General features: G+C 56.5%; 1 protein-coding gene across 2 annotated transcripts in view; it reads left to right on the top strand.

Moving 5' to 3' along the window:
- The window catches only part of SCUBE3 (signal peptide, CUB domain and EGF like domain containing 3), a 31,605-nt gene that overhangs the window by 5,748 nt on the left and 11,681 nt on the right, over nt 1-14,176 (top strand). For both annotated transcript variants that reach the window (XM_077190489.1, XM_077190488.1), the window contains exons 2-7: nt 2,693-2,815; nt 3,749-3,874; nt 6,738-6,872; nt 7,795-7,920; nt 8,845-8,961; nt 11,898-11,945. In XM_077190489.1, the coding sequence (XP_077046604.1) occupies nt 2,693-2,815; nt 3,749-3,874; nt 6,738-6,872; nt 7,795-7,920; nt 8,845-8,961; nt 11,898-11,945 (675 nt within the window). The remainder of the gene's footprint in view (nt 1-2,692; nt 2,816-3,748; nt 3,875-6,737; nt 6,873-7,794; nt 7,921-8,844; nt 8,962-11,897; nt 11,946-14,176) is intronic.

The following is a 14,176-nucleotide window of genomic DNA, read 5'->3' as shown; positions in this document are numbered from 1 at the left end:
GCTCCTGTGGAGTAGGGGGACAAGCAGGACACACCCCAGTGAGGAGCTACTGAGAGCAAACAGGGACAGGAGCATCAGTAAGGATTTTTTATTTTAATTTTTTTTTATTTTTTTTAATCTTCACTCGTCTTGGAGATGAACCCTCTCATATGGTGGCAGCAGCTCAGAGCACCTGCACCAGTGAGGCCACAGGCAGCTTTTTGGATGGAGAAAATTCTCCCGCAGGAAAAACGGGCTGGCCTGAGAGAAAACCTTCCCTTTCATGGGAAAACGCTGCTTGCGTTGACAAAAATGCTAAAAACTGAGTTTTTCAGGGGGTTTTACTTTAATTCACTACATCATTTCTGACGGATACTGAGGAGCCAAAATTTCAGCAGCATTCTAAAATTGGGATCTTTGCCAATCCTGGGACAGCTCCTGGACTGCCCAGGAGGGTATTTATTCACTCTTCCCACAAACACACTTTTTTGGTTTTTTTCTTTTTTTTTTCTTTTTTTTTTTTAGAATCCTGTAACCTTTCAGAATGACTCTAGCTTTGGAAAAATTACAGTGGAAAACTGATAATGTTTTCTTTTGTACTTTTGCTGCTGTGTAATCTTTCCAAAGTTAGACAAGTTTTGAAGTTACAGAATAAGAAAAAAGATAGGGAAAAAAAAGGATGCTCTACATGTGTGAGTGGGAGAGGGCCAGAGGTGCATTCGGTGCCTCATGCCTGTTGTTCGTGGTCTTGAGCTTGAGAGTGCAGAAGGAAAAATAAATAGGAAATAAAATTCCCCCAGAAGTGAGATTCCTGGCAAAAGGCTGGGAAAGTTTCAATGATGTGATTTATGCCTGGTGGATGCTTCACGTTCTGAGTGTTTTTAGGGGAAGGAGATGGGGGTTGATGGATGGTGTGTACTGTTTGGGTGCTGGTTCCCACCTGGGTGCCAGGGTGGGTGCCAGACCTGACAATTCTCACCCTGGCACCACGACCTGAAGCATCACAAGGGGATTTATAACTTTGGGGGAACACCTGAAGGGCCAGGCAGGGCCACCACCGGGATCTGCAGATTCAGGAGACCTTTGGGTCAGCATCAGCTTTGCTGCTGCTGAGTTCCCATGCCCACATCCCCCTGCTCCAGTGCCACAGCCTCCCAACACCCCTCTGGGAGCCCAGTGAGGGGTTCAGGAGCCTGAGGCGAAGTCACTGAGATGCTGAACGGCCACACTCAGCTCCCCAAAGGGACGAGTGGCCCTCGGGTGCCCTGGCACAGGCAGGGATTGGTGCTGGCACCGTGGCACCAGGGCCATGGGTGCTGTAGGTGCCAGCCAGGAGCAGTGCCCTGGTCCCTGTGCAGTCCCTGCATCGTCCCCACCGTGGTGGGTCAGCCTCCAGCTGCTGATTAATGGCCCAAGGGAGGCCGTGGTGGCCGCGGGCCATGGCTAATGTCAAATAACAAATATGAATGCGGGCTGTAAATATTTATACAATGCTCAGGCACGTGCCGCCTCCCCGATGCGGACACAAAGCTCCGCTCGTCCCGGCCGCTCGGGTGAGTCACATCTCCCGGCACGGCCGCCGGGGTGGCCGGCACCGGGCTCGGGCTGCCCTGCCCGCCCTCCCGCCGCCCCCAGGGATGCCGGGGGTCTCTGGGGAGCTCCCGGAGAACGCCTGTTCTTGGGGCTGCTGATCAGAATTCCTTTAAAGGCAGCTGAGGGCTTTGAAGCCTCATGCTACTCCTGATGGGGGGACTCCCAGGTTCCCTTTCCTCGGTGAGAAGCTTCCTAGAGGTGGAGGCAAATCCTTCCAGGAGCAGAGCTGATGCTCCCCACGTGGAGCTGGAGCCTGGGCTGCTCTGGGAGCCCTGCCCATACCTGCGGGGCTGTGGGTGATGCTCAGCCCCACCTGCCCCTCAGCACCTGATCTGCAGGCACTGGTTGTCATGGAGGGGATGTGCCTGCTCCATTCAGGGCACCACATCTCCCTGATTGCCAGGGCAGTGAGAGCCAGCTGAACAGCCTTTTGCTCACAAACCTCCACTCCACGTGCCTGGGGCTTCTCCATTTCCCACACACCATTAAAACCTCCACTCCCACGGCCTCCTGTCACAGCAAACCCTTGGGCATTGCTGCTTGAGGCCATTGCCAGCACGTGGAGCTCTGGATGTGATGTCCTGGGCAGCACTGCATCCCAGAGAAGGGGGTTGAGGAGCAAAGGGGGATGGGGACAATGCAAATTTCGTCCGTGTCCCCATGGAAGCCCTGATGTTTTTCCCAGTTCTCCCTCCTGGCTCCCAGGTTTATTTAGTGTGGTCCCTGCTAATTCGTGCACATTCCTTGGCGCCTAGGAATAGAAAGTGATGACGATTATTTGGGTGCCTGGTTGGCTCAGGAAACAGCTAATTGGAGACAGAGACTTTTACCTCTGCCCTGGGCTGGCTCCAGCCTGGACTGGGAGTGCTGGAGCAGCATTTCCTATCATCAGACACATGAAAGGGCCAGGGAGTCTCAGGGTGACGTGTCCGAGAGGGGACACAGGTATTTGTGCTGTTTGGGAGTGGACCCAGTGATTCATCACGTCCAGAGCCCATCATCAGGGCTGGCTGGGGAGCCAGAGGCTGCTGGGATCCATCACCTGGGGTGGTGGCTCCCACGGGGACACGGGTGGAGGCCCTAGGCTCTCCCCTTTGCTCCCTCACCTGTCCTCTTGCAGATGTTGACGAGTGCGTGGAGGGCACTGACAACTGCCACATCGATGCCATCTGCCAGAACACCCCCAAGTCCTACAAGTGCATCTGCAAGTCCGGCTACACCGGGGATGGGAAGCACTGCAAAGGTAGGGACACGCCACTGGCAGAGCCAGAGTCCTGCTGAGTGACAGCCCCAGCAGGTCAGAGGCTCATCAACCCATGCAAAAAAGCCACTTGTTCACCCTGGCCCATTGTAAACCTTTTATTCCCCTTTTCTGCCCCAAACTCCTGGCCTGTTGACAGTGCAGGGGGACAGAGAGGACTCTGACTGTCCTTGCTGGTGATGGTGGCAGCCATTGTCCTGATATGGTTGGGGTTGCCCATGAAGGGTCACATGGGGCTTGTTTTAAACAAAGCTGGGCTTATTTTCCTGCAGGATTTCTGACCCTGAGGCTGCAGAGCTGTGTTAGCAGCTAAAACACAAAAATAAGACAGAAACAGAGATATAGATGGTGTAGAAATCAACGTAGATGTAGATATAGGTGTAAATCTGGATATTGATATAGGTATAGGCATATATCTATATATAGATACAACTGAGTGGGGAATGGAAAGAAAATGGGGTCCTTGGGGCAGCAGCAGCAGGAAAGCAGGATTGGGGCAGGGGAAAAATTCCCAGCTGGGAACAGGTTCAGGGTCAGGATGGGCCGAGCACAAATAGCAGAGGGATTAAAGCGCTCCAGGCACTGCAGGGCTTTGCCATGGAGACGGGGCTGCTCTGGCAGCACCCTGGGAAATCCCAGGAGGTTCCCAGCCCTCTGCACCAGGCCAAAGCTGTGACACAGGGCTAGCTGGGGCTCCAGCACCCTGACTGGGGACAACTGGGATGACTTTGTAGACTCTGCAGGGATGCTGCAGGTGATAATAGAGCTGAGCACCTGCTGGAATAGGCAGAGAGAGCAGAACACCCCGGGGCACATTACCAGCTGGGTGGCAAAGATGCTGGAGATGGGGAGCAGCACCCATGGTGGGCAGCAGTTGGGGCAGCCCTGCAGCTCTCCCACCCTTCTCCCCTGCAGACGTTGACGAGTGTGAGCGGGAGGACAACGCTGGCTGCGTGCACGAGTGCGTCAACATCCCCGGCAACTACCGCTGCACCTGCTACGACGGCTTCCGCCTGGCCCACGACGGCCACAACTGCCTGGGTGAGCGATGCTGGTGCCCTGCAGCTCCTCAGCTGCTCCAGCACCTCGGGACTGACCTGCTGGCTCTCCTTGTTGGGCACTTCCCAGCACCCAGCACCCCCAGATGTGCTGCAGAGCCATGGAACCATGGTGGCACTCCCAGGGCACGCAGGTGTGTCCTGTGCTGGGGACAGGATTGCTTCCCATTACATCGGGGTGATGGCAAGGGAGGATGCTCCATGCTGGGAGAGAAACTCACTCTGTGGGTCCATCTGGGAGGGTTGGGGAGAGGCAGAGAGTGCTGTAGAGCCGTGGAACCGTGGTGGCACTCCCAGGGCACACAGGCATGTCCTGTGCTGGGGACAGGATTGCTTCCCGTTACATTGGGGTGATGGCAAGGGAAGATGCTCCATGATGGGAGAAAAACTCACTCTGTGGGTCCATCTGGGAGAGCTGGGTTTGGAGTTGCTGGGGTGAGGCACAGGCTCCCCACATTCTCATCCTGCTGCAGCAAGCAGCCGGGCCAGCAGCTCTGTGCCGCTGCCGAGGGCAGGACCAGCTCACCCGGGCCCTGCCGCTCGCTCCGCTCGTGCTCGAGGTCAGTCCTGCACCTGCCAAAATAGATGAGTTAATAGCAAATATGGTGGGGATGGGAACCAGCGAAGGGACTGGATAAATAATCCCCGGGCCAAGACAAACCCGGCATCTGCCTACGGAGCGGCCGCGCATCCTCCCCGCCACTTCCCACCGCCCCGAACTCCATCCGGCCGCGGCCGAGCCAAAGCTCCCGTCGGAGCCCCGGGGCCCATCGAGCTGCCCGCGCCCGTCGCCCGCTTCCTCCCGCGGCATCCGCGGCGGGAGCTCCGGGGCACGGAGCCGCCCACCTCCCCTCTGCCTGCAGCTCATGCTATTTTCCAATTAGTGTCTGCAGAGGGGTCATTAATGAGCTCATCACTGGGAGGAGGAGGAGGGGGAAGGGATTATGGACACATACGCTTTGCATTAAGCACCATCACCGGGATCTTTGCAGCCTCCTCGGGGAGGGGGGAGATTTACACAGCTGGGAGGAGGCGCGGGCGGCTGGCTCTGCCTTCCTCTCCCGGGGGAGGATGAGCCCGAGAAGAAGAAAGGGAAGCTGGACGTCATGTGTTTACAGAGTTGGGTGGGAGGGGATGGAGATGGCTGGGAGCAGCCGGCCAAGCGGGGATCTGGGGGGAGCATGCTGGCTCCCACCTTGAGCCCTTCCTTAGCTCATCCCAGCATCTCATCTCTGATCCCTACGAGCTCTGCCCAACCTGCCTGCATCCCCTTTTAGTCAAAAGAAAGAGAAGCGGAGCAAAGCAGCGTGTTGTGGCCAGTGCCATGGCAGGAGCTGAGCTGGAGAGGGGTCAGGGTCTGTGCCCACCAGAGTCCACTGGCCCCTCCATTGCCCATCCTGGGTGACCTTTTGAACCAAGACAGGAATTCAAGCCCCCGTCCTGACACAGGCCCTGCTGGCTTCTGCCCATCTCTGTTGCCTTTAATAAAACAGGTATTAGAGAAGCGGAGTCTCATTTCAGCCATCGGGTTTGAACGGCTGCCTCCTCATTTTTGAGCAGAGCTGGAAGGAGAAGTTGCAAGACATTAAGCCCTTGTTCTAAGCAGGGGGATTTGAGATGGGTTATTGGCATCTGCAGGACATAGCTTGGCTGGGATGAGCATTGGAGGAAGCCATGAGCTTCCTGCCATGGCAGAGGATGTCCCTTTGTGCCTGGCTGCAGCCCAGGTGTCAGCCCTCACTGCCCTGTGGCTGAGGGATGTTTTCAACACCTCCTTTCCAAGACAGCAACTTTGTGGGGCGCTCCTGGGCTCTGCTGCCTGGCCACTTCCAGCTAGAGCTGCAGCCCTGCTTTGGTAATTCTGAGCACACCCTCAGGGCTTGCCAGGGGCTGGGGCACAGTGCGAGGCACCCACACTACTCGGGCGTCCGTCTGTCCGTCTGTTTAGCCCAAAAGCAGGGGGTTTGGGCGTGCTGTGCTGTTTGGGGAGGGGGCTGGTGCTGGCAGCCCCCGGCGTGTGCCGCAGCTCAGCCGCTCTCCGGGCGGTTCCGCTGGGCTCAGTTTTCCCCTCAGCCGTGGCTCTGCAATGCTCCAGTTCACAGGAGGTTTTCTTTGGCACGGGGCCCCTTGCTCCCAGCCTGACACCGTCACCCAGCCCCGCGGGCAGAGGGGGCAAGGGGTGGTCACAGCACAGGTTTATCTTTGCCAAGCCTGGCATCCTGGTTGCTCTGGCACCTCAGGGCATTGGTGAGTTCAGCTTGCACCACTGTCCCCAGAAAGCCTCTAGAGAGAGCAATGGGCAGTTACTCTTCATTAAATGCAGGTTTTGCAGGGCTGGAGCAGCAGCAGCCTGGGGTGAGGGCATTGCTGCTGCCACGGGGCCACATCCCAGCCCCTTGCAGCCTTGGCTTGTTAAACCAAAACAGGTGTGAGGGCAGAGCAGGGGATGTGAGTCTCCTTACAAGTAATTATCCCTGCTCTGGGCTAAGGTTTCCCAGCTCCTCCTAATGAAGTGCAGGCATCCCCAGCTGGCAACAGGCTCTGAGGGGCTGGGAGCAGGGGCCGACTGCAGCCAGCATCCTGGATGAGCATTCTGGGTGCTTTGGGTTTTCTGGGACAAGGAAAAGCCCTTTCTCTGTGGTCTGGTGTTCCCTTCTGTAAAATGAGGCCATTGCTCAGTGAAGCTGTAAGACCCCTGCACCCACTCCTGCTGTGTTTTGCCTTCATCCCCCACCCTGTCCAGCTGGGGGGAAGCAGGAGCTGCCCAGCAGGTCTGTGCCACCCAGTGCCCGTGCCCTGGGCGTGCCAAGGAGCTGAGCTCACCCCCTGCCACCTTCCCCCTGCAGACCTGGACGAGTGCTCGGAGGGCAACGGCGGCTGCCAGCAGACCTGTGTCAACATGATGGGCAGCTACGAGTGCTTCTGCAGGGAGGGCTTCTTCCTCAGTGACAACCAGCACACCTGCATCCAGCGCCCTGAAGGTCAGTGCTCAGCCCTTCCATGCCCCGGGCCACCCTCCATCCCTGCCTTTATCAGGCACGTCTGTCCTCTGTCACCTCTGGCCACTCCTGCCTGGGTTTCGGTGCTGCTGCTGGGTTCTTGGTGTGGCAGGTTTGAAAGTGAATCTATGGCAGGCATGTTGGGACAGGTGACAAATGTCCTGCAGCAAAATCCCACAGCTCCCTTGTCCAGGCGCAGCAATTCTGAGCTGGGGACATTAATCCTATGCCCAGAGGAATTTACTGATAAATTGAAGGACCTGGAAATCCTCACACCACCTTGAGATGCATCTTCCCCTGCCAGGTCTTGCACAGCACCCAGCCCTTCCTCTCGATATCAACTCTAAATTGTTGCCGTCTGGAGCAACCTCTTAGCCAAAATAGGAGGAAATGAGAGATTTTTTCGTCTCTGCTGATTTTTATCTCTGCTGCTTGGCAAAGCCAGCTGAGTGTTTTTGCTTTCCTCCTTCCCCCTTCCCAGCTGTGTAGGTCACTCCAGCTCCCCAGGAATCCCACCCTGCCCAGGACAGCTGAGCAGCTGCAGTGGCATCTCCTGTGTCCCCATCCATCCCAGGAGGGATGAGCTGGCTGCTCCTTCCTGCTGGTGCCACACTGGGGACAGGGATGCAGGTGCTGGGTCCTGAGCTCAGTGGGGTTTAAAGCCACTGAGACATGTGGGAGCAGGGTCTCAACCGAGGTGAATCAAAGGTTGAAGGCTCCCAGGTTGTTTTGTCCACCTTCCCAAGCAGCTCTGTGCCAGGAGCTGGCCAGGGTCATCCTGTCCCCACAAGGTTTCCCTCATTGCCATCAACTCCCCATCCCATCCCACCTCAGACGTCCCTCTGCCACTGCTGCCCAGTGCCAGCAGCTTTTGGACATTTCTTTGCCTCATTTTCTCTTTTAGAAGGCATGAACTGCATGAACAAGAACCACGGCTGTGCCCACATCTGCCGGGAGACCCCCAAAGGGGGCATCGCCTGCGAGTGCCGCCCCGGCTTCGAGCTCACCAAGAACCAGCGGGACTGCAAACGTAAGGAGCACCCCAGGGCTGGGGGTACACCCTCCCAGGGATCCCCCAACCCTGTCCCCATGGCACAGACACCTCCTGCCCTGCAGCAAAGCCCTGAGCCCCTGGTAGCAGTTGGTTCATTGAGCCTGAAGCTCAGCATGCTCAGCTCTGCCTCTGTTGCCCTTACGGACAATGCTTCTGGCAGCCCCCTTTACTCTGGGATGTTGTGTCCTTACATGACCAGCCTGAAATGGCAGCTCAAGGGGGTCCCAGAGGCTCAGCATCCCCTATTCTTGTCCCAGTGCTTCATTTTCCAAAGGGGAGGTGAACAAGGAGAGTGCAATTGGCATGTGAGGAGCGCAGGAATCCTCTCCCTGGGGGTTGTGGTGCTCTCAGCCCGTCTGATCTCCTGCCAGCATCCCACTGGCAGTGCCAGGGTTATTAAACAGATATGTGTGTGTTTATGCAATTATTTTTATTTTGTTTCTCATTTGCTGTGTGCAGCAAATGTGTAAAATTGCTGATGAAATGAAGGCGTAATCCTAAACTAAATGAACAGCACACCTTGCCCCCTGGGGAGGGCTGGCAGGGATTCCCAAAAGCTCCTGTGTCATTCCAAAGCTCAGGAAAGTTTCACCCCTCCCCTGCAGCACTGGATTCAGGGTCAGGGTCAACCAGACCACCAGTCCCCTTTGCTTGGACTCCACTGGTGGCATTTAGCAGATATGCAGAGGGAAGACGTGAGAAACCACATAACAGCCTGCAGGTACTAAGATCCCAGAGGGAAAGTGAAGGGCTTTAGGAATTATCTGTGAGGGCAGGAGGGAGGGAAGTCTCTGAGGGTATGGATGAGGTGTTTCCAAGCCAGCTTCATGTGCTACATGTGGATGGTAGGCAGGGAAGAGGAGCTGGGGCCGTGGTGACCCTGGTGCTTTGCTCCCACAGTGACCTGCAACTACGGCAACGGGGGCTGCCAGCACACCTGCGACGACACCGAGCAGGGGCCCAAGTGCGGCTGCCACGTCAAATTCCTGCTGCACTCGGACGGGGTGACGTGCATAGGTAGGTCAGGGCATCACCCACACAGGGGTTGGGCTGTGGGGTGGCTCCTCTTCCTCCCTGGGTGATTTGTCCTTGGCCTGGTGAAGGTTTTTCCCAAGCCTCGGGCGTTTTCCTTTTGCTGAGACTGAGGAAGCTCAGCGCTGTGTGAGGGATGCTGCAGCACCTGGGATGCGCCTGCACAGCCACAGGGAGCAGAAGTGATCTTGGTGGTGCTTGAGGGGACACCTGGGGACAGGTTGCTGTGCTGGGGTCCCCTGCCTGCTTCTGTGCTGCTGAAGAGAGAGCTGTGAGGATTCCTCATACTGGGAATTGTTACTGTCGCTGTCACTGGCAGCTTTTGAGGAGGGATGTGGAGGGGGCAGGTTTGCCCACAGCAATCTGTTCCAACTTGGTATTGTGGGGCCTTGGCTCAGGAACAATTGTCTTGCAAAAAAAAAAAATACAAAACCAAAACCCCAACAACCTGACAACTCAACCACCCCCAGAATTGTCCTTTTCCTGTGTGTGTTTTCAAATTGTAAAACATCAAGCAGAGATAGAAGTTTTACTGGTTTCATATGCTTGTGCTGTTTAACAGCTGCTTTGATTTAAAAAATGTTATATTTGGGGAGTGATTAAGTCCACAATTGCTTGAGACATTTGAGTTCTTACTGCAAAATGAAAAAGAAAAAGGAACTGGAAGCAAGAGAGGTTTTGGCTGCCCGTGTCCCTGCTGTGCCTGAACAGAAAACCCTTCGTGCTTTCCACAGACGGCTCCGTCCTCAGGGCAGAGGATCCCCCCTGAGCCCCTGGCTCTCCCTGCCAGCTCGAGGGGTGTTTGGGGCTGAGCCCCCAGCAAAGCCCTCCTCCCCATCAGCTCCCTGCTGCTTTAATGTCACTGCTGTGCCCCAGGGTGGATCCCAATCCCTCCTGGCTGCTCACAGCCCCCGGTCCCCGCCGTCCTCGTGTTTATTCCCACAGCCACCGCGTCCTGACCCACCTCTGAAGAGCCTCCCAGGGTTGTTGCTGCTCCTGGGTGGGGAGCTCAGGACCCTGGGGGTGTCAGCTGGTGGGTTCCTCCTGGGTGAGGGGCCCTGCGTGCGGCGTCTGCCTTGGGCAGGGACCAAGGATGCCCCTGGACCTGCTGGGTGTGGGGGTGAGAGAGGAGCTCTCCAAAGCATCTCGTGATCTGGGCGATGCCTCAGAGCAGTCTGTTTGTTGTGGGGGTGGTCTCTGCACTCAGACCCTGGGTACCACAGGTGTGAGGGTGGGATTTGGGCGTTTCCAAAATCACCCATCCTCTTGTCCTTGGCCAAAGTGTCCCTCTTTGTCCCCATGCCCTGCATTGTACCTGCTGGGGAGGCATCTCCCACCAGAGCCAGCACATCCCTGTGAGCTCTCCCCTTGTCCACCTTTCCAGGGGAATTCAAACACTGCACTAGAGGATTTTAGGAGCAGCACCAGCCCAAAGCCCGCCACCACACCATGCCTGTCTCATTGGGCTCTGCAATCCCCTCTGCCCAGCTCTTGCACTCCCTGGGGGATTCCTGATCCCCAGCCCCACCGTGGGAACACCAAGGGCTTGTGTTCCAGCCTCTGGGAGCCAGCAGCTGCCCTCTGGGATGCCCAGCCAGCAGGTTTACAGCCGAGGTACCTGCTCGGATATTTATAACCAGCCCTTCTTGTTTTATGGCTCGGGCACAGCAAACAGCCCTCCCCCATCCACGCTGCCCCCTTCACCGCCCCTTCCCCATTTCCTCCAAAATATTTCATCATTTCAAGGGGAATAAAGTTTCCAGTGAGGGGAAACGCAAAGTCGTTCCCCGGGCCATGGGCTTTGAAATTGAACGCGGTGTGTTTGATGGGCTGCCGGGACAGGCCCCTGGTCCAGGTTCCCTTCAGATCACACCACGAGGCAGGAAGCACGATCAGCCCCTCTGAGTGACAGTTTCATTAGGCCACGGCCGGTGTTTTTCATTTTTCTGCTTTTTATTGCTGCTTTTAAAAATGCAGATAATGAGGAACATGCCTCTAAGCACAGGGGCCATCACTAATGGCTCCCAACATGTCTGCAGGCACGAGGGGGAGGGGGAGCCGGCAGGGGAAGCCAATGACCTTATGTATTTATATTTATGCTCCAAAAGCAGCCTTTAAAAAAAAAAAGCATTAAAAAAAAGCACATAAAACAGCCCTCCAGCAGCCAAGGGTGCAGTGCCCGCGGGGAGATGCAAAATCAGCTGTCACAGTGGATGCAGATTTTGGCTTTCCAGGAAGATTTACCAGCCAGGGCATCATTGCAGCTCCCTCCCACCCATATTTGGGGTGCAGCCGGGCTATTGCTGGCCCCCTACTTGTGGTGGAGTGGGAAGGGGTGGACAGAGAAGAAATACAGTTAGATGGAGAAGGAAACTAAACCCAGCTCAGGTTTTATGGCGGATTTCCTGACCCGCACTGGGGCAGTTTGCAGTGCTCCCAGCTTTGTGGGGCTGGTGATGCTGGGGTGCACTGACCCCCGGGGGAGGCTGAGCAGCCCAAACACACCCAGGGTTTGGGCTCGCTGCTGGCTTGGCTGATAAACCCACAGGGTGCAAGCGGCACAGGGGGGTGTGGCTGCCTTCCCAAGGCCCGTGGCTGCGCTCGGGGATCACCACGGGCTGGTTCTGGCTCTGGTCACAGCCAGGAGCCGCTCCCCACACTAACAGGCTGCACTAACGCTCCTCACAACGCGCTTCTCCCGCTCGCATGGGGCTCCAACCAGCCCAGCACGGCTGGAGGGGGTTTGGAGAGGCTGAGGGACATAAAATGCTTGGGAGGTGGGAGAGAAAAAGCCCAAAGGAAAACAGGGACAGTTTCCACCAGGCTGGAAACCCAGCAGAGCTGAACCCATTGATGTGTGACACCAACCAAGTTCCCTGCTGGACACTGTTTCTAAATCACTTTTTTATAATGTTAAACAGGGGAGAGACACTTCCAGCAACACGTTATCCTTGAGACGTTTTCTAATGGTAAATATTTTTGTTCTCTCTATCTCTACGAAGGGGTCTAACCGTGGATGGTCTCTCCTCTGGAGACCATGGCGGGGCTGGGGGCTGAGCTGCTGCAATGACCGCATGTCTCACTAACCCTGCCCCGCTGCTGCTTCCAAACCTCACTCCAGGCCAGCCAGGGCTGGGCTGGGGACAGGGCAGGGACCCCTCCCCTGCTGTGCTTGCATGAGACGGGGCTCTCACGCTGCTTTGGCGGATCCAGCCCACGCCAGGGTGACAATCTCTGCTTTGCTGCGGCTGTGGCAGGGTCACCCCCACACCCAGGAGGAGCTCACAGTGGGGAGGGGGATGCTTGTGCCCATCTCTGTGCTGTGCACTCCCAGTTACCCCTTCCTAGAGCCCACCCACTTGAGGATGGTCCCCTCTGGGACCTCCAGGGTGTCCCAGTGTTTGGCCTTGCCATGCACAGTGGCTCTCAGCCCAGAGCTGCAGCAATGGCCCTTTCCAGGGCTGGGCACCTCCCCAGGGATTTCTTTGCATCCCCGTGGGGTCTCCAAGCCCTTCACAAAGGTAAGGTGATGCCTCTGCTCTGCCACCAAGGGAACTGAGGCAGAAGATGCAGCAATTTGCTTGTAGTGGGGAATCTTGTTCCTGGATGTTCTGGGTGCAGGCAAACTCCTGGCACATCCAGGAGCTGTGGGAGCTCAGCTCACCAGCCCACGGAGCACAGACTGCAGCTTCTGGGGGGCTCTGAAGAGCCTTTCACACAGGGGTGGGAGAAGGGGGGACCCCAGATCTGCGTCATCACCACACTCCAGCCAGCCCAGCTGTAATCCCCCCCGTTACCATGGAATTATCCCCTCTGGCTCGTGGGCTCCCGTCCTGCTGAGATTGTCACTTCTCAGAAGGTGGAGGTGAGGCCAGAGTGTCACCAGCACTGAGGTGCTGAGCAGGGTGAGGAGTGCCATGGCACAGCAGCCAGGCAGTGTCAGCAGAGCTGGGATGGAGGAGGGTGGAAAAGAGTCTGAGTGTGTGTGAGTGAGTGTGTGTAGCTTTGTCCTGTCCCTGCCTGAGCGATGGAGGCCTCACCAAAGCCCTGGGTGGCTGGTGAGTCACGCCAGGCTGGGAGCAGCCCTGGGCTGCCAGCTCCGCCGAACAATTGCTGCTCCCCGGGGCATCCAGAGCCCAGCCCTGTGCCTCCGTCCTCCGCTGCCTCACAGGTACCCCAGCAGCCCCCTCCAAGCTTTCTGCCAACCCAGAACAGGGCTTCCCCCTTCACAGAGGGGTTTGCAGTGCTGCTCTGGCTGTGCTGAGCGAGCTCACACCCAATGCCCACCCTGGGCACCCACCCTGGGATGGTGGGTGGGTGAAATTCCAGGTGAAATTCCCAAAGGTGCAAAGCGGCCAGGAGGGGTTCGCAGTGCTGGAGGAGGCTGTGAGCACAGTGACTGTGCCCAGGGCACCACATTCATTCTCTGGAGAGCTCCATCCTCCCTGCTGCAGCTGCTTCTGCAGCTCCATCCCGCTGGCAGCAGCACCTGAGCCAAACCAATCCTCTTATCTCAGTGGTGACCCTGTTAAATCAATCCTCCCCGGGCTGCTTCTGCATCAGCCGCTGGAACAAAGGCTGGCATTGAACAAATGATTCCCTGGCCTTTCAGAAAGTTTCCCTTCCCTTGGGCACGGTGTCACCCGCCCTGTGTCCCTGTCCCCTGGCACGGCTGGGCAGCGCGAGGACCTGGCTGGAGGAATAATATCTGCAGAAATCCTTCCCCTGCCGTTAGGTTTTGTAATTGTGCTGGCGATTAATTTCATAAAATGGTCCCTTTTGTTCTCTTATTATGGGACATCATAAAAATAGCAGTGGCAAGACGAGCACAGAGCGATCCCAGCTCCCGGGCCCCGCGGCAAATGGTTGGATGGTTCAGTCATTCCTACCCCATGTGGTGCTTGCAAAGAGCAGGAGAACCTGGGATTTGCTCTTTCCAAGGAATTTCTTCAAGGCATTTTCATCTTGGGTTCCTTGAAGCCCAAATGCCTCATTTATCCAAGCAACCAGCCTTCTGAAAGGAATATTTTATTATCCTTTGTGAACAACTTAATGCACTTCAAACCATTGTTCTGGTGGTTAGGGTTGAAATTGAGGATTGATCTCACAGGGAAGCTGTCAAGCTGAAAATGCTTCATTTAAATTAGTGTCCCTTCTAGTCCTACCAGCAACAGCTGACTTTGATAATACTGAAATAATT

Source organism: Agelaius phoeniceus, chromosome 25, assembly GCF_051311805.1.
Source record: "Agelaius phoeniceus isolate bAgePho1 chromosome 25, bAgePho1.hap1, whole genome shotgun sequence".
In the NCBI taxonomy this organism is placed as follows: domain Eukaryota; kingdom Metazoa; phylum Chordata; class Aves; order Passeriformes; family Icteridae; genus Agelaius; species Agelaius phoeniceus.
The sequence above is the reverse complement of the archived record's forward strand: the minus strand, read 5'-3'. Positions and strand labels throughout refer to the sequence as shown.